This window comes from Dermacentor albipictus, chromosome 10 (assembly GCF_038994185.2).
Source record: "Dermacentor albipictus isolate Rhodes 1998 colony chromosome 10, USDA_Dalb.pri_finalv2, whole genome shotgun sequence".
Lineage (NCBI taxonomy): Eukaryota > Metazoa > Arthropoda > Arachnida > Ixodida > Ixodidae > Dermacentor > Dermacentor albipictus.
This window is the reverse complement of record NC_091830.1, coordinates 71,417,914-71,437,468: the sequence shown is the minus strand read 5'-3', so window position 1 is coordinate 71,437,468 and position 19,555 is coordinate 71,417,914. Positions and strand designations below refer to the sequence as shown.

General features: G+C 48.3%; 2 protein-coding genes across 2 annotated transcripts; both read right to left on the bottom strand.

Moving 5' to 3' along the window:
• Window positions 1-2,012: 2,012 nt before the first annotated feature.
• Window positions 2,013-5,179, bottom strand: LOC135898304 (globin-like). The gene is made up of 2 exons (XM_065427184.2): window positions 4,343-5,179; window positions 2,013-2,615 (listed from the first exon to the last, which is right to left on the bottom strand). Exons 1-2 carry the CDS (start codon window positions 4,796-4,798, stop codon window positions 2,355-2,357), a joined length of 717 nt encoding a protein of 238 aa, XP_065283256.1. The 5' UTR covers window positions 4,799-5,179; the 3' UTR covers window positions 2,013-2,354.
• Window positions 5,180-15,478: 10,299 nt separating this feature from the next.
• Window positions 15,479-18,721, bottom strand: LOC135898309 (globin-like). The gene is made up of 2 exons (XM_065427195.2): window positions 18,229-18,721; window positions 15,479-16,170 (listed from the first exon to the last, which is right to left on the bottom strand). Exons 1-2 carry the CDS (start codon window positions 18,682-18,684, stop codon window positions 15,910-15,912), a joined length of 717 nt encoding a protein of 238 aa, XP_065283267.1. The 5' UTR covers window positions 18,685-18,721; the 3' UTR covers window positions 15,479-15,909.
• Between the last annotated feature and the right edge of the window lie 834 nt (window positions 18,722-19,555).

Sequence of the window (19,555 nt, the reverse complement as noted above, 5' to 3'; positions counted from 1 at the left end):
CCACAAGCCCACAAAGTGAACTCTGAGTACTCAGCTCATAGATATGTAAGAACTGAATGTCTATTCAAACTTACTACAGTGGTCACGTGTTTGCGTAACGACTAACTTCACAAGAATAAATTCCCCTGATGCACTCCAAGCAGGTCACAGAGAAATTTCCTGGCTTGTTTTCTTTGTTACCGCGGCACCAACAAGATTCGCCTGCATGGCAAAAGACATATCTGATCGACACTTTGATTTGGCAGGCGTCGGCCGCAAACAGTCACTGTCAAATGAACACGGCCGCACCTGGCGCAGCTTTAATAACGACGGCCACACTTTCGTCACGTCACCATGGGCAGTTCACATGTCAGTCCTTGCAAGCACGAATTTGGTATTCGCAAGTATTCGCATTTCAAACCGTCAGGTTCGCCGTCATTGGAATGCAATGCATAGCATTTACGTCGGCATTGGCAACTACTACTTTAGGCTGATCGCACGAGGTGCCATGAGGGCATAGAAGTCAGCACCAGTGCTGAGGCACGTGCACTGGTGAGAGGAAGTTGTGAAATCGTGTTGCTCCGCACACTTGTTCAGCTCCCCGGTAGCTTCCTTTAACGAGTTCATGTATTACAATATGTCTTTAGAAGCCCCCTTAAATGGCGCTCTAGTTACATGCGGACGTTACAATATCTCATTTCAGCATTTCTTCCTGTTATAAATCTATTTGACATGCCGCATTGTGCAATGTGTATTGTCTTGTTATTCAGAAGTTCAGTATGTAAGCTTGTTGAAGTTGCATTTTCTTGCTGACTGCATTTATTGAAAAGGTAACTATTTATTGAGCATATGCTTTCTTCACATGACACAACATTTTTAATATATGGAGTCAATGTTTCTGGATACAAATACCTTATTAGGCTGGTGAAGGTATACAAGCACTCTAACGTTAAAGCGAGTTCGTTCACCCAAATTGTCCGCAGTATAGAAAATAGACCACTGTTAACATAAACACGACGTTCCTTGATGCTCAATCAGCCATGTATATACGACACTCCCACTTTCGCATGCTCATAAGATAATTCCAGGGAGTTTCATCTAACGCAGTGATATAAGCTGCACAGCACTTGTTCGTGAAACGCCGTTGGTGTAAAACAAATGTTCTTGCTTTCTTAGCTGCAAACTATGTCTCAAGCGCCTAAGGGTGATGGTGCTACATTGGTACACAGCATAGACCTGTGATAAGGCCTCATAGTAAAGTCCGAGCTCCGTAGTGTTTGTGTAGTACACACGGTTGCACTCGCCGTCATTTTGTGTTCCTGAACGCATGACTGTGGAAAATTAATGGCGTGCGTCTTACGTAAGTGCTGTAAATTTGCACACCATTTTATTATATAAGCTTTCCTCGTCGAATAAAATACATTCTTGGCTGGCCAGACATTCAGCGTCTGCAGTCGTCGACTATATGCGGCGTCTGCACATAGGATCGAGCGCGACTTTTGCGCGTTGTATTTACTCTGACGGAGGGCTGGAACTTAGCACGCTAACTGCCTCCCACAGATCCTGCAAGCGCCTTCCTCTGGTCGACAATACGTGCCGACGGTCAGCCAAGGTAGTCCTTGCAAAATAAGTTCGCACGTCTCTAGCATCCTTAAGAAGATTGCGCTATATCTGCAGTTGCATGCGCGACAGCTAAGCAATAGCTCCGCTTTCAGTGGACCTCCTGTCAAAGCTTTCGTTCGTTCGCAAACAACGTCGAATTGCAAATTTGTCAAAAACTTTGCGAAAGCGTGAACCTTCACTTCCATCGCCGTTCCGGGAGAAAACATCTCAGCACCCAACATGTATTATACCGTGCCCACGAATCAAGCGTAGCCTTAAATCTGTTGCAATGCTAAACACCACTCAGCTGGAACAACAAACGTTTTCAAGTATTTTTACGACCGCGCAATAAAAAGGTTCAATCTTTTACAAGTAAACAAGAAAGCGACTGGAAGTCGCGAGCTCTCAGGGTGTCCTCTGCAACACTTCCCGGCAATTTGGTGGTACGATTACATACAGCACTGCCAATTGTCGCTTCAATGATTGGCGAAGCGTTATATTGTAGCCGGCTCCATGTTATCCAGTGACGGCAAATCTATGCTGGCCTCCTGAGTTGGCTTGTTCGGAGGCCCAGCACTACGCAAGCCAGGCTGTGCGGCTGGTGGTGCTTGCGTGCCACCAGCGTCCGCTGCAGGTGCTGGTGCTAACTGCTTTAAAGAGTCGGAAATATCGCAGTGGGCACTTTATTAAGGGGCGCTGCTCGCTTCACGCTAGACAGCCAACCCTGTCGTTATGCCACTGATGTTTCCAGCGGGCGCCATTGTATTCGGTTTCTAAGTGCCAGGATCGCTGTCCCGACGCTCCGCGGCCAGTTTCTCCGAAGCACCAGCGCCGGCGGTGGCTTCCTGTGTGGTCAGTAGTCCGGGCGCGGTGCTGGAACCAGCTGCAGCATCAGCAGCGTCCGTCTTCGAGGGTTCAGCAAATGCAGCGACTGGGTCGAGCGATGAGCGTTCATCTGCCGACGGCGCGTGCTGGCTGGTTGCCAAGACTTCTGCGGCTTCCTTGTACACGTTCCTCGTGATTGTGTTCATTATCTGAAAAGTACAAGACACCATAGACAGAAAGGCAGGTTTTTCGCTGAGTTCTCGAGGTGTATAAACGACCATTTACGGGGCATAAGACTGTTGCAGCCGGCTAGTTGTTTTATTTCCACCTAAGTAATTCGAGTAAACAAGAGCAGTGAAGGCATGAAAACAGGAAAACTGACCCAGCCATGACCAGCAAACTTTTGTGTCCTTTAACATTAGGTACTGCTAGAAATTTACAAGACAATGTGGCTTCTCGAGTAGCCCGACTCACAAACGCTTTTAAAAGCACAATCCAAATATTGTCACAGCGCAATTTTTTATATCTTTTTATGTCCATTGTCACTAAACATTCTTCCCATTAGTATCATTCCCTATCACCGTTTATAGGCAACGTTCGCAAAGTTCTGTAAACGAATCAGCCTAAAACTGGTCCCCCTGAGATATTGTTGCATTCGGATATCGGTATTCCTAGTATAGATGTATATGGGCTGCTGGTGCTCTCTTTAGCATAAAATATCGTTTCGCAACTCCTATACTGCAAGTTATCAGCCATAATAAGCGCGACTGTCGAACTTTCAAATGACACCGCCTAATATGCATAAATATCCGAGTTTTACTTTCACTTGCTAGCTGCTCAACAGCAAGCAAGTGAAAGTCCTGCTTCGTAAATGACAACACTGCAGGTAATATTGTTACGAAATATGTTCATTCAGTTTCATTTATTGTATTTATTTAGAGCTTATTTAGTTTATTTGGAGTTTATCTATAGAAAAGAACACATGCTCTTATCTTTTCCCCCCTACCCCACCGCATTTCCCCTCAGAAACCAAATCCAACACAAGCGACATTTTGCGCCAGCGAGGACACTTAATATTTAGCTGATTTGCTTAGGCACCTTCTATAATTGCTGGGTGATACATAGCTGAAGTATGAATAGTAAACCTTGAAGGTCGACTTGAAATGGATGGCACACAGCTTGTTGCGCCTCTGTTCAAATCCACCATGGATTTTAGCATTTCTTTATGCTACCAGATGTTTTTGTGCTATCACATGTAATGTGCATAATAAAAGTAGAAAGCCCGAAAAGAGAACGAGGACAGGATAACAGACATGACGAGGGCTGACAATTGAAATACTCTTAATGCTCTTGTGAATCTAGTACTGAGGCATTGTTAGAGGTTCTGACGAATCTACTTCTATATGGCTCTGTTAAATTTGGCGTGTCAGAGCTAATTTTATCATCCGTGCGTTATTCTGACATGTACACGCACCACATTATTACACCTAATGAACTTCAGTAGCGGGTTAACGCTCGACCCATCATCTAACTTGCGACCAGTTTTATCTTATCTTTTTTTTTTGGCTCGGTATCATTATGAACGGAAACCAACTCGTCCAACTTCCTATATCACGGCAGGCGTAAAGTGATCGACTTCAGACTATGCCGGGTTAGATAAGCAATTTTAGGTGAGTGGCGCTCTCACGGAGCAAGCGCAGACAACTTATGTCGGGCTGTAGGTCTGAAAGAGTGGCGGTTCGGTGCGTTAGTATTCCCACAGAAGGTGGCGTTTTCTTTTCCCTTTTTCTTGGGAGGGGGGGGGGGAGGGAGGGTGTCGATTGTTCGGCTATTCTAAGACGATAATAAAACACGTCAAGTCTAGGTCCCCCTGCAGCAAGGAACACTTCTCCTCTCTGGAAAAGTGTCCCATAGTGCCTAAGAAGTGAACTCTCACCTCGAAAAGCCTCTGCCACGCGTCCACGGTGGCTGGCGTCATGAGTGCTCTGTTGCAGGCCACCATCTGCTCGAGCGCGGCGGCGAAGAAACCCTCGAAGTTCGCGGGCCGCACGCCGGCCCGCGGTACGTGATCGGCGGCGTTCTTGCGGATCAGCTCGACGAACGCCTCGTCGTCCTCGATGCACTCGACGATGGCCGACAGCTGCTGGCCCACGGCGCATGCGTGAGCCCGGAATGCGGCGTCGTTGCGAAGCGCGCGCAGTTCCTTGTCCCTGAACCTGGGGAACAGCTGCAGGTACTCGGGGTACTTGGCGAACATGCCGATGAAGATGCTCACGTCGTAGTCCGGGTTCCGCTCGCAGTACATGCGCCAGCTATTGCGAATCAGGATCTTATCGCGTTCCGTCAAGGGGCATTGCTGGTTGCTGAAGTTCTTGCGCAGAACATTGCCCATCTTGAATCTTCGTCCTCTTTTTCTTCTATAGGTTGGTTCTTCCTCTGTGAAATTGCGCAACACACCCTGCGGGATCAACCATGGATCGGTTGATCCTTCTAGAAAGTTGATCCCTCAGAAACTCGAAAACACATCTGACTAAATCCTGTACACCTGGGCGAAACCTGGAGTGAAGATTGTCATTTTAGCTAGATGACAATTCTGATTCAATGGTACGTGGGGTACCACGCAGTCTAGACTGCGAAAACTTGAGATGAAAGCGCGATTATACAAACTTGATTATTTAGCTCACATTAAGAGTATGTTTTCCGCATCCAGTAGGAGGGTGGCCAGCTACATTCCTCGAAGAACGTTGTTGTTGTTGTTGTTGTTGTCCTTAGTGGCCGTGGCACATACCCACACTGGGGGATTGGCCAAGAATCGGGCGGTTTAATTAGGTGCCTAAAAATAATAATGATAACAAGGGAGTTAACAATTTGGGCGTGTGAGTTTAAAAGTAAACGTTTTGTGTTTGGAGAAAAAAGGAAATAATCAGATCAAAACCGGGTATAAGATAATAATAATAATAACAATAATAATCAATAAAAGATAAGAAATAAAAAAAAGCTATGGTTGGGAGGGAGAACGATCAATCTAACATGGAAATCGATTGGTTTCAATGAGGTAATTTTGGATCGCCAAGCAAACATTTCTGTTGCTGAACCCAACAATGGAGGCTCCAAAAGACAGGATCACAGGCACTGATAAAGTTAAACCAATAGAGCGAAGCGGGATTTCGAGTAGTCGTTTTCTTATAATAGAAAAACGTCTGCAAGACAAGAAATGGTCGATTGAATGCGCCGTCTAGAAATGCGCCGTCTAGAACGAAGAACGTTCTAGACGGCGCATCTTCATTGTCTACTACGAAGGAGCATTGTGCCTGGTAAGTTGGCAATCCTGTTGAATTCTCGTGTTAATCCTAGGAAGTTTTCTAAATTAGTAGCCACGCGTTTTGCGACACCTTTTACTGAAATCGCTCGTGTCTACACCGTCTGCATATTTATCCGACTGACAAGATGAACTAAACTTCAGTCATCGTCTTGCCTCTTGCTCTGGTCGGTACGAAAGTCCAAAAAGCCAATTCTGAACCCCGGCCAACACGTCACAGAATGATCCTCGTAAACATAGCGCTAGGAAAGCTTATTGTTATTCTGGAGTTGAGTAGAAGAGGGGCCCTATCACGTAAAACTATTCCAATATGTTTTTATTCTAATCTGCTGACGTCAAATTTGCGTAACCACTGACGCAAGCATGGGGCGGTGACCCATAGGGTTGTCTGAACAGACCAATCAAACGCTCTCCTCGATCATAGGAGGCCACTTTTGTTTGCTTGAAAAACAAATACCATTGCCAACATTGAGCAGCTTGTCGTATCTAATTGGCTGTCAAAAGGCGGGGAGCACACTCAAGTGGAGAGGGATTCGATTGGGTCGAGCCACTGCACTCAAAACCGATAACCGGAGGAAGAGGGTGGGGCCGAGTCTGCGATAGGTCTGCTTTTCCTCACTTAGCCTGCGGCGGCTGGTCGAAAATCACGGCAGCATGCAACGGAAGCTTAAGAATGACACTACAACGGATCCTCAACAAAGAAGCATTGGTAGAACGATGTCGTAAACCTGCCAAATGTGCTCGAAAACGTTACATGGTCGCGCACAATGCTTTATTATACGCAAATACGCCCATGATCTCCGGCAGGTGCGAGTAGCCAGTGCATGAGAGATTGGCGGCAGCCATGTTTTCTTCCTTTCGGAACAGGCAGCCTGCGGGTATTTAGAAGAATATTCAGTTTTGTTCGGCATATTAATGCATCTTTAACGCGTACACCTCACTTTGACGCGGTGCGTTTTTGCGTCTTTGTGACGTCGCGTGACAGGCAGATGAAGTGGGTGCAGACCAAAAGCTCCTGACCAATAGCCGAGGGCTAATGTTGAAAAATCGAGGAATCAGAAATAATTATTTTTTGTTTGTTCGGTCAAACCATGCATAATCGGTGCGCACACGTCACATCAGATAGGAAGCTATCGCGGTTTTGTGACGTCGCGTGACCGACAGGTGAAGTAGGGGTGGTCCAAAAATGTTTTCGTCCAATCACGGATGGCTGATTGCAGAATTGGAATAAAAAAGTTTGGAATGGCTTTATGTTATAGCGTTCCAGGCTCGAAATAAGTTGTTTGGTGCGTTTCACAGACCTTTATGTTGCCATGCAACATTTGTAGGCACAATTTTACTAAACCACGAAATCATCGTGTCCATGCTAACGCGTGCAGTGTTCATTCCACACACTCTGACATCCGGCTTACCTATCCACAGCTTTATTAGCCACCGAGGCGAATTGGCGCATTTCGATAAAGTGCGCATCCCTCATTCATTAAGTGGACGCTTGCCAAAAAAAAAATCCTCCTTCATTTCACCCTTTGAAAGTGGATATAGAGCGAAGCTGTGGCCGACGTTACAGGTCACCACCACAAGCGACGTATGGTACGCCCACACGCAAGTGTCTGCAACTGCAGCATGCAGCCTCATTTTCCTAGGCCCGGCGCCATGGGCAAGTACATTATTGGACTGAATGAATGAAAAATGCGTAAAGTACGAGTTACACTCAAGCTGCAGACATCACAGCTTCGGAATGATATTGGAACATACGAGAATACATAAATCTGTTACGCGGAAACAGAAAGACAATGCCTTTCTCAGCCGCCGTTTCAGCTGTCTTTTGAGGTCTGTCTGAACGACCACTGCCCCTAGGGGGCAGCACCGTTAGCATAGCTAGCTTACATACTCATTCCTGTAGATCCACCACCTAGCGCAAGTGCGTCATTGAACTAACTCAATTTCTCAAAGTAGAAAGCGTCATGAAATTCAATAAAACGCTACTTACGCACAACCTGCACAGATGATAGCATAGGATTCTAATTCGAATATACGAGAAAACTTAATTCTCTTTAGTCGCATCAACTACATTTAGTAAAACTTGAAGCAGCCCGAAGAAGACGAAGACAACAACCGAAAACACGCACAACAGAACAGCGCTCGTTCTACAACTCTGCAGCGCCGGTTGTGTGTGTATTCGATTGTTGCCTTGGCTTCTGCGCGCTGCCTCAAGCTTTACTTAATTCTCCTACGCGGAGACTCAAACACAAAGCCTTCCAGGTGTCGTTTCTTTTTTTTTGTGTGTGTGAGCAATACCGCGTAGGCGGACACCGAAAATATCCGACCATCTAGAGTCTAACAGCTTCGCTGTAACAAAAAGAAAGTTAGAGTTGGTGCGTAGTACGATGTTGCCAGCAGCGGAAGGCTGATCGTGACCTCGTATCCACTGTAGAGTCGATTTAGCGGAGGACGAGCGCACTTCCACTCCCTCGTTTTATTGAGCTAGCCATTACATGGCCCCACCAGGAGCATTCCTGCGGTTGCTGTCGGCGTCGCCTGGAGGTTCCAGTTAAAGCCCGAAGGCGTCAAAATCACCGCCGCGTGCCGAATATATATATATATATACATACACATATATATATATATATATATATATATATATATATATATATATATATATAAAAGACCCTCATCGCAGTGTGTATATATATATATACATAAACTAGAGCAGACGTACCGAGGGTCTCGATTTTTCCTAATCGTGACCTATAAAGCCGGCAAACAATGAAGCCAAGGAAACCTCAATGCTTTCCTTGGCTTCACTGTTTGCTGGCTTTATATGGTCACGATTAACAACAAGTGAACATCTCAGTTTTATTTCTTCTCTCTCACATATATATATATATATATATATATATATATATATATTCTTTATTATTTACTCATTTATATATTTTCAGTACTGCTGCTCTCGTTCAAAAGCGAGGCAGGTGGGCAATACAGGCCTACAGGGCAAATATTTGAAACGTTAAAAAAATAAACGCAAACGTTATTAGTTATTGCTAAAGGGGAAAAAAGCAGTTGATGAATAAAACTACGCACGAATGACAAAAATCAACCACGCCAAACTTCATCATATAAGGAGGCTTCACAGAAATAAATGCATTAGTTATCCAAAGTAAATCGTCACGTACACGAAACGTGCCGAGCGGGTAAAAACGCAAGCTTTCTCATAAAAAGGTGCATAGTTTCACACTACGACAAACGACATACACACAAAAAAAGAAGTGCGAGCCCACGTAGCCACTTCGCGAAACTCAATCTGTTAGTCTTGATCTGTTTCTTCTTTGCCTGCAGGGAACTCTTATAACGATGTAGTTTTTGTGATTGTAGGGTCTAGTCTGTTTCATTCTGCTATGGCGAGTGGGAAGGTGGAGTACTTAAACTTATAGAGTCAGTAGCGATGTAACCACCATTGATAGTCGAACCTACGACCATTGGTGGGAGTCTAGAGCACGACTTTTGTTTTTAATTAAAGCGAAGGCAATAAAGGCGCTCGTACCCCCGACCTTTAGTGTATGTCGAACCCGGAAACTTTTTCAATTTTTAAATCTTTCAACGGAAACTCAGTGGTACCAAAATAATCGTGCCGCCATTGCGGGTCCAACCCAGTTCCATTTTTGTTAATTGACAATGCTGACAATGCCTTTACATCGGCAGTGGGAACTATATTGCTTTAGGCTGCTCGCACGAGGTGCCATGAGGGCACCACGTGCGAGCCAGGTGGGCAGCTCACCAGTGCCCCAGCGCTGAGGCACGTGCACTGGTGAGAGGAAGTTGTGAAATCGTATTGCTCCGCACACTTGCTCAGCCCCCGGTAGCTTCCTTTAACGAGTTCATGAATTGCAACATGTCTTTCGAAGCCCGTTTAAATGGCGCTCTAGTTATATGCGGACGTTACAGTATCTCATTGCAGTATTTCTTTCTGTAATAAATCTATTTGACATGCTACATTCTTCATTGTGTATTGTTTTGTTATTCAGAAGCTCAGAATGGAAGCCCGTTAAGGTTGCATTTTCTTGCTGACTGCATTGACGGAAAAGGTGACTATTTATTTAGCATATACTGTCTTAACTTGAGAAAAATTTTAATATATGGAGTCAGTGCTTCGGGATACAAATACCTCATTAGACTGGCGAAGCTATACAAGCACTCTAAAGTTAAAACGAGTTCGCTTACCCAATTTTACCGCAGTAAAGAAAATAGATCACTGGTAACATAAACACGACGTTCCTTGATACTCACTCAGCCATGCATATATGACAGCCCCACTTTCCCATATTCACAAGATAATTCGAGGCAGCTTCTACCAATGCATTCACATAACCTGCACAGCACTCGTTCGTGAGGCACCGTTGGTGTAGAACAAATGTTCTTGCGTTTTTTGCTGCAAACTATGTCTCGTAGCAAAGCCCGAGCTCCTAGTGTTCGTGTACTACATTCGGTTGCATGAGCCGTCACTTCTTTTTGTCACTGAACGCATGACCGTGGTAAATTATTAGCGTGCGCCTTACGTAGGTGCTGTAAATTTGCACACCATGTTATTATATAAGCTTACACCATCGATAAAAACATTCTCAGTTGGGCAGACATTCGGCGCCTGTGGTCCTCGACAATATGCGGCGTCTGCACATAGCATCGAGCGCGACTTTTGCGCGTTGTATTTCTTCTGGCGGAGTGGTGGAACTTAGAACGCTAGCTGCCTCCCACAGTTCCTGCAAGCGCCTTCCTCTGGTCGATAACACGTGCCGACGGCAGCCAAGGAAGTCCTCACAAAGTAAGTTCGCCCGGCTCCAGCATCCTTACGAATATTGCGCTATATCTGGAATTGCATGCGTGACAGCTAAGCAGCAGCTCCGCTTTCGGAGGACTTCCTGTCGAAGCTTTCGTTCGTTCAGAAACAACGTCGAGAGAGAGAGAGAGAATAAAATTTTGTACTGAGCCCGTAGTGGCTGTTGGTGCGCGCTGGCACCAGATGGGGTGGAACCTTCTTCTCAGGTCCCATATGTGTCCAGCAGTTCCTGGCCCCTAGCCGCCAGCGCGAGCTGGGTCGGTAGGTCGGGGCTGGACAACAAGGTCTCCCATCGCTCGGGGGGGTTGGGGCTGGGGAGGGTGACGGGTAGGGATGGTGGGGGGTTCTTGAGCTTAGTGCACTCTGCAAGGATGTGTGCTAGAGTGCCTTTTGACCGTCTGCAAAAAGAGCATGAAGTGTCATGCTCTGTTGGAAACATCTTGTGCAAGAGCACGGGATGCGCTAGCGACCCCGCTTGCGTGCGTCGCACGATTGTTTGCTGCATTCGGCTGAGTTGCGGATGCGGACGGGGAAGCCTACATCTGCCGCTTCTGTACATTTGCGTGATTTCTTTGTAGCTTGTCACGGGGTGCGGTAGCTCTGGCTCGTCCTCGGCCCGGATTGACAGTTCTCGGGCATAGTGGTCGGCGAGTGCGTTGCCTTCCACTTGCGAGTGAGCCGGGACCCACACGAGCTCAACGGCCCGTCCCGGTGATTTGCATTTGGTGAGGATCGCTAGTGCCGCGGGAGAGATGTTCCCCATGCGGTAGCTTGCGTAGGCGGTCTGGGAGTCTGTGACCACGGTCCTCACTCCCGGTTGTGCGAGTGCGAGGCCCATGGCCACTTCTTCTGCTTCGGCTATATTCGTCGTCCGTATCGACGCGCCGGTGACCAGTTTATCGATGGTGGTGACGACCGCCGTTGCTTTGGTTCCGTGCTTGGGAAGCGAGGCGTCCGCGTAGAGGACCTCGGGGTCCTCTTCCAGCTGCCGAGCCAGCGCCTTGGCCCGCGCTGAGCGTCTCTCGTTGTTCCTCCCCGGCTGCATGTTCCGGGGAAGGGGCTTGGTCTTAATAATGTCTCTCCACGTTGTGGGGAGCGGCTCCGTTGTCGGTTGCTGTTCAATTTGCCATCCTATCTTGCGTAGGATGGCCCGACCGTGCTCCGTCCGGCTCAGCCTTACTCTCTGGTGGGATAGGTGTGCTTCCACCAGCTCTTCCACCGTGTTGTGGGCACCCATTTCCAGCAGCTTCTGCGTTGACGAGTAGACTGGGATGCCCATGGCGAGTTTGACTGCTTTGCTTGTCGTCGTGTTCAGCGCGTCTCGCGGTTCACCTTCGCAAGCTGGAGGTACGGGGCGGAGTACGTTACGCGTGACACGACGAATTCCTGCACCAGGCGCAGTGCGTCTTCTTCTTTGATCCCTCTGTTCCGGTTGGTGACTCTCCGGATCATGCTCAGGACTTGCTCTGATGTGGTCTTAATTTTGTTGACTGCTGCGTGCGCCTTGCCGTCGCTGTGCAACAGCAGGCCCAGTATCCGGATCTGCTGCGTTGGATTGATCTCTGTGCCGTCGATGGTGATGATTATGTTCGGCGGTGGCTCTTTCTTTGGTCTTCCGGGCTGTACCATGAGCAGCTCCGATTTTTGTGGAGCGCAGCTCAGGCCGCAGGTCATGGCGTACTCGTCAACGGTCATTGCCGCTCTCTGCAGGGCTTCCTCCACCCAGGCATCGGACCCCGCGTGGTTCGTCCACACCGTTTTATCGTCGGCATAGAACGCGTGGTCCACGCCCTCGATCTGATTGAGTAGTTCGGGCAGAGGCAGGAGTGCTAGGTTGAAAAGCAGAGGCGACAGGACAGACCCCTGGTGGGTACCCCTGTCTCCGAGCTCCACAGTCTCTGACCGTTCATTTCCTATCCGGATAGTTGCTGTTCTATTTGTTAGGAAATCTTTAATATAGCCGTAGGTCTTGTGGCCACACCCCGTCTTGCGCAGGTTCTCGAGCACGCTGGCGTGGGACACGTTGTCAAAGGCCCCTTTGAGGTCCAAAGCCAGTATACCCCGGGGCGCGTGCCTTGTTGCTCTTTTAATCACTAGTTCGTGTAATTGGATCAGGACGTCTTGGGCGCTCAGGTGCTGGCGGAATCCATACATGGTCGCCGGCATCTGATTTGTCTCGTCCAGATGTGCTTGAAATCTTTTGAGAACCATGCGTTCCATGACCTTGCCCACACAGGACGTGAGCGAGATAGGGCGCATGTTCTCGATCGTCAGAGGTTTGCCGGGTTTAGGTATGAACCGTACCTCAGCCTCTTTCCATTCTGCGGGCAACTTCGAGCTTTCCCAGGTTCTGTTGATGTGACCTAGGAGCCCGCGTGCCGCCGCATCACTCATGTTATTGAACAGCTTGTATGAAATGGCGTCCGTTCCGGGTGCGCTCGTCTTATTACTCTCGTCTATGGCTGTTAATAACTCCGTGATGGTGAACGGTTCATGCAATGCCAGATTTTCCGGTCCCCCGTACTCCTCCGGTATCGGAAATCGCCCTCTCTCCGTCTTGAGGTAGATCGCCTTGAGGTCTTCAATGAGCCTTTGGCCGTTGCCATCGTAAGCGTTCAGAACTTTGGTGAGGTTGCGGTTGGTAGCGGTCTTGCTGCTCAACGGGTCGATCAGGTGTGTGAGCAGGCACCAGGTCTTGCGCGTCGACAGCTTTCCCTGCAGCCCGTCGCACGTACTCATCCAGTTCTCTCGGCACAGATTGGTTGCGTCTTCAGCGATCTGTTTGTTGAGGAGCGCGATGCGTTTGACGAGCTTCCTGTTTCGTCGTTGACGCTTCCATCTTCGCGTGAGCGAGTGCCGCGCCTCCCACATGTGTGCTAGTTTGGCGTCGACGAAGGGCGTCTGCATCGTTGTCACAACTTCTTGAGTAAATCTGTCGAGCGTGATCTTTTGTTCTCGCGCCCATTCTGTGTGCGTTTGATGTCTGCCCTCCTCCGCGTTTTCTCTGGAGGTCTCGTTTTCCTCGTCCGTGTGCTTGCGCATTCGGTCCCAGTCGGTGATCCGGGCTTTGCCGAGGGCTGCCCGGTACCTTGGTCCCTTGATCGTTACACTTATGATGCTGTGGTTGTTCTTGCCAATCCATTTCGCCTGCAACGCCGTCGGGTTGTGCTTGTGCACCACTAGGTCTTGAATTTCTTGGGCGGTGTCCTCAAGCGGGATGCCCCGTATCACTCCTTTAACTGTTCCGTGAGGCGCCGATTCGTAAGTGCTCACCTCGTGGGCCGTTCCTCGAATGTCGATGCGTTTCACCATGGCGTACTTGTCGGCGTGCTCTCTTCGAGGTACTCACGACGATTATGTTCTGTTGATGGTTTGGACAAATAATATCTTCTGTTGCTGCAATTGCATCGACTTGGGCCGCCCTAGTAATGGCTCGGCTGATTTCGACCCGGGACACATCGCTCACTTCAAGCCCGCCGCGTGGCCGCATTACAATCTTCACGTCTTCGCGTGGGAGGTCTGGCATTCTCGCGCCCTTTAGCAGCTTGCCCTTGTTTACTCGCTTCATCCTGTGACGAAGGCTCTTGTCGGTGGTGCCATAGATGTCATCGCCACGTCTGTTGCTGACGTCAACTGCGGCTTCGGCGCCATCTTGGCTTGCGTGGCTCCTTTGCTTCAACTTCTCGCCAGCGGTTTTCCACCCCTCGGCTCTCGTGAGCTGATCCGGCGAAATTTCTTCGCCATCGAGCTCAATTCTCATAGCGGTCGACATATTGGGTCACTGTCCGCTTGCCAAATTAGCGATTGGTCGGTAATTGGCTGCGGCTCAATGCGGCCTGAGAGTAGGCCTACCGCTTCCCTCGGCCGGAGCCGAGGCCGGTGGGCGCTCTTCGTGGGTCCCAAAATCACCTCTAATTACCGAAGAAATGGACGCCTACCTCGGTATTGGGTATCCCGGTAGTCCACGTAGGTTCATACATCCGATCGATGCACTTTCATGAAGATCCCAGTTGAATAATCGGCGCAATTAGCGAAAATTCAGAGAGCTGACGTGGAACACGTTCATTCAGCAACGCAATGGCTCATACCCTATCAACAACGTCGAAGTGCAAACTTGTCACAAGCTGCGCGAAAGCCTGAACCTTCACATGCATCGCCGTTCCGGGAGATAACACGTAAACACCCAACATGCATTATATCATCACCATGCATCAAGAGTAGCCTTAAAACTGTTGCTATGCTAAAAACCACTCGGCTGGAACAACGAACCTTTCCAAGTATTTTTTTACAACCGCACAATAAAAAGGTTCTGTCTGGGACCCTGGTCCCACGTCATCTGTCTGGGACCCTGGTCAAAAAACACTAGCAGATACCATATAGTCAGTTCAGAACAGGTCAGCATGTTTCATCCTTTCTAATTATTCCCGCACAACTAGCGTTTCTTTAATGAAGTCAAACCTCGGCCTTATTAACTTGCACATACAAAGAAAAATTTCCCGTCTCTGCCTCTTTCAAAAAGTCTTTTACCAAAACAGCTCCCTTAAACAAGACTTAATTTAAAAGCCTTCGCACATGTCGTCGCGTGTTGATCATCGGTTTAAAGTGTTCATTCCTTTCTGTCGCACAAATGTTTTCTCTGGCTCATTTCTGCGGAAAACCAGTGTCGAGTGGAACCGCCTTCGCCCCTCCATCGCCTGCATCGAGGAGGCATCATATTTCAAGACTGCAATGAAACCGATGATCAAGACGCGACGACATGTACGAAGACTCTGAAATTAAGTACTGTTTTGAATTTATCACCTTAATAATGATAATTGTTTGAGCATGAATTTTTATTATTATTATTGTAACCACCCCCTCTATAACGCCCTTCCGGGCCCTCAGGGTAGTGTAAATAAATAAATAAATAAATAAATAAATAAATAAACAAAAAGGTTCGATTTAATACAAGTAGACAAGAAAGCGACTGGAATTCGCGAGCTCTGAGCGTGTCCTCTGCAAGACTGTCCGGCAATTTGCTGGTACGATTACATACAGCACTGCGAATTGTCGCTTCAATCATCGGCGAAGCGGTATATTTTAGCCGGCTCCATGTTATACAGTGACGGCGCATCTAGGTTGGCATTCTGGGTAAGCTTGTTCGGAGGCCCAGCACCACGCAAGCCAGGCTGTGCGGCTGGTGGTGCTTGGCTGCCACCAGCGTCAACTGCAGGCGCCGGTGCGAACGGCGTTAAAGAGTCGGAAAAGTCGCAGTGGTCACTTTTAAAGGAGCACTGCTCGCTTCACCCAAGACAGCCAACCCTGTCGTTATGCCGCTGGCGCTTCCGGCGGGCGCCGCAGTATTCGGCGTCTAATTCTCAGGAACGCTGTCCTGACGCCCCACGGCCAGTTTCTCCGAAGTACCAGCTCCGGCGGTGGCTTCCTGTGTGGTCACTAGTCCCAGCGCGGTGCTGGAACCAGCTGCAGCATCAGCAGCGTCCGTCTTCGAGGGTTCAGCAAATGCAGCGACCGGGTCGAGCGATGAGCGTTCATCTGCCGACGACGTGTCCTGGCTCGTTGTCGAGAATCCTGCGGCCTCCTCGTACACGTTCCTCGTGATTGTGTTCATTATCTGAAAAGTACAAGACACCACAGGCAGAAAGGAAGGTTTGTTGCTGAGTTCTCGACGTGTACAAACGACCATTTACGGGGCATAAAGCTGCAGCAGCCGGCTAGTTGTTTTATTTCCAACTAAGTATTTCGGTGATGGGTGTAACGTTAAGGGATAAGAAAAAAGCAGATTGGGTGAGAGAACAAACGCGACTTAAGGACATCTTAGTTGAAATCAAGAAAAAGAAATGGGCATGGGCAGGACATGCAATGAGGAGGGAAGATAACCGATGGTCATTAAGGGTTACGGACTGGATTCCAAGGGAAGGGAAGCGTATCAGGGGGCGGCCGAAAGTTAGGTGGGCGGATGAGATTAAGAAGTCTGCAGGGACGACATGGCCACAATTAGTACATGACCGGGGTTGTTGGAGAAGTAATGGAGGGGCATTTGCCCGGCAGTGGGCGTAACCAGGCTGATGATGATGATGATGATGAAGTATTTCGTGTAAACAAGAGCAGTGAAGGCATGAAAACAGCAAAATCTACCCAGCTATGACTTGCAAATTTTTCCGTCCTTCAACATTAGGTACTGCTCGAAATGTACAAGAGAATGTGGCTTCTCGAGTAGCCCTACTCACAAACGGTTTCAAAAGCACACTTCAAATATTGTCAGAGCGCTAACGTCTTTCTATCTTTTTATGTCCTTTGTTCCTAAACATTCTTCCCATTAGTACCATTCGCTATCACCGTTTAGAGACAAGGTTAAGAAAATTCTGCAAACGAATTAGCGTAAAACTGATACTTCTGAGATATTGATACATTCGGATATCAGTATTCCTAGTATAGATATATATGGGCTGCTGGAGCTACTATTTAGCATAAGATATCGTTTCGCAACGCTTATACTGCAAGTTATCAGCCATAATAAGAGCGACTGTCGAACTTTCAATGACACTGCTTAATATACGTAAATATCCGAGTTGGAGGTGCTGCTCAACAGCAAGCAAGTCAAAGTCCTGCTTCGTAAATGACAACACTACAGGTAATATTGTTACGAAAGATGTTTATTGTTATTTCTTTTATTTATTTAGAGTTTATTTAGTCTATTTAGAGTTTATTTATAGGAAGGAACACTTGTTCTTATCTTTCCCACCCTACGCCACCGCATCTACCCTCAGAAACCAACCCCAACACAAGCGACATTTTGCTCCAGTGAGGAGACTTAATATTGAGCCGAAATTTGCTTAGGCGCCTTTTATAATTCCTGGGTGATACATAGCTGAAGTCTGAATAGTAAACCTTGAAGGTCGACGTGTAATGGATGGCACACAGCTTGTTGCGCCTCAGTTCAAATCCACCATGGCCTTTAGCATGTCGTTATGTTACCAGGTGTTCTTGTGCTATCATATGTAATGTTCATAACAAGAGATAAAAGTAGAAAGCGCGAAAAGGGAACGAGGTCAAGATAACAGGCAGGATGAGGGGGACTACTGAAATATTGGTAATGCTCTTGTGAATCTAGTACTGAGGTAATTTTAAAGGTTCGGATCAATCTAGTACTAGATGACTGTGGTAAATTTAGCATGTCATAGCATATGTCATGATCCGTGCGTTATTTTGACCCGTATATACATCACACCATTATTATAATGAGCTTCAGTAGCGGGTCAACAGGTCGACAGGCTTCTATCGCGCCCTCGTTTTTTGGGGGGCTCAGTATCATTGTGAACAGAAACCAACTGGTCCAACTTGCTATATCACGGCAGATGCAACGTGATGGACTGCAGACCCTGCCGCGTTAGATAAGCTAGGTTAGGTTAGTGGCGCTCGCACGGAGCAAGCGCCGGCAACTTATGTCGGGCTGTACTTCTGAAGAAGTGGCGGTTCGGTGCGTTAGTATTCCAACAGCGTGAGGCGTTTTCTGATCCTTTCTTCTTGGGAGGGGGGGGGGGGGAGGGGGTCGATTCTTCGCCTATTCTATGATGAAAATAAAACACGTCGAGTCTAGGTCCACCTGCAGCAAGGAACACTTCTTCTTTCTCAAAAAGTGTCCGGTGGGGCCTAAGAAGTGCACTCTCACCTCGAAAAGCCTCTCCCACGCGTTCACGGTGGCTGGCGTCATGAATGCTCTGTTGCCGGCCACCATCTGCTCGAGCGCAGCGGCGAAGAGGCCCTCGAAGTTCGCGGGCCGCACGCCAACCCGCGGGAGGTGATTGGCGGCGTTCTTGCGGATCAGCTCGACGAACACCTCGTCGTCCTCGATGCACTCGACGATGGCCGACAGCTGGTGGCCCACGGCGCATGCGTGCGCCCGGAATTTGGCGTCGTGGCGAAGCGCGCGCAGTTCCATGTCCCTGAACCTGGGGAACAGCTGCAGGTACTCGGGGTGCTTGGCGAACATGCCGATGAAGATGCGCACGCCGTAGTCCGGGTTCCGCTCGCAGAACTTGCGCCAGCTCTTGCGAATCAGCTTCTTATCGTGTTCCGTCAGGCTGCAGCGCTGGTAGCTGAGTCTCTTGTGCAGAACATTCCCCATCTTGGATCTTCTTCCTCTTCTTCTATAGGTTGGTTCTTCCTCGGTAAAACTGCGCAAGCACACTGAGGGACCAACTGTGGATTGGCTGGTACGAGGTTTCAAGCAAAATTAATAACTACGAGGAGAAAATTTTGCGACGAAGCTGCATATGGCAAGGTTCTAGAGAGAGAGAGAGAGAAAACTTAATTTGGTCCATTAAGGGTTTAGCGTTCGGTCTTCGTCTTCATCGCTGCAGACGCTTGACCTTCTTAGCAGGGTTGGGCCTCTAGTCCAAGGCTCCACTGAGCCGCACTGCTTCGCTTGCGTGCTGCACCATTGCCCTTTGGGCGGCGAGCTCGCAGCTGGTGAGCCGGCTCTCCCACTGCTCCGCACGCGGGGTTTTGTGTTGGTGGAATGTGTAGTTACGTTTACACTCCCAGGTTATATGGTAAAGCGTGGGGGTTGCCCCGCACCACGGGCAGGTGTTCCTAAATTGTGTAGGCTACATCTTGCTTAGTATATGCAAGTTAGAGAAGGTTCCCGTTTACAGCCTCCGCAAACTAGTTGCTTCTTGCTGTGTTAAGGCTTTGTAAGGCGGGGAGTATCTAATTCTCTTTCCTCTGTGGTAGTTCAGTAGCTCTGAACAGCCGATCTCCATGGTGAAGTGCTGTCCCAGGGCGTGTGGCCGCTCGACTCGGTACGTGATCTCGCAAGCCAGCTGTCTGCCTTTTCATTTCCTTCTATCCCCGTGTATGCCGGAATCCAGATTAGTTTGTGGATTCCGGTGTGTCTGAGGTGTTCTGCCTTGCGGAGGATAGCCAAGGCAGCCCTGCAGATTCTACCCTTTGTGTAGTTCTTGCATGTCTCTTTTGAATCTGTTAAAATGACCATT

Coding starts and splice junctions, on each gene's coding strand:
- LOC135898309 (XM_065427195.2), bottom strand. CDS start 18,684: ATGGGGAATGTTCTGCACAAGAGACTCAGCTACCAGCGCTGCAGCCTG. Junction 16,171..18,228: donor CGTGGGAGAGGCTTTTCGAG/GTGAGAGTGCAC, acceptor TGTACTTTTCAG/ATAATGAACACAATCACGAG.
- LOC135898304 (XM_065427184.2), bottom strand. CDS start 4,798: ATGGGCAATGTTCTGCGCAAGAACTTCAGCAACCAGCAATGCCCCTTG. Junction 2,616..4,342: donor CGTGGCAGAGGCTTTTCGAG/GTGAGAGTTCAC, acceptor TGTACTTTTCAG/ATAATGAACACAATCACGAG.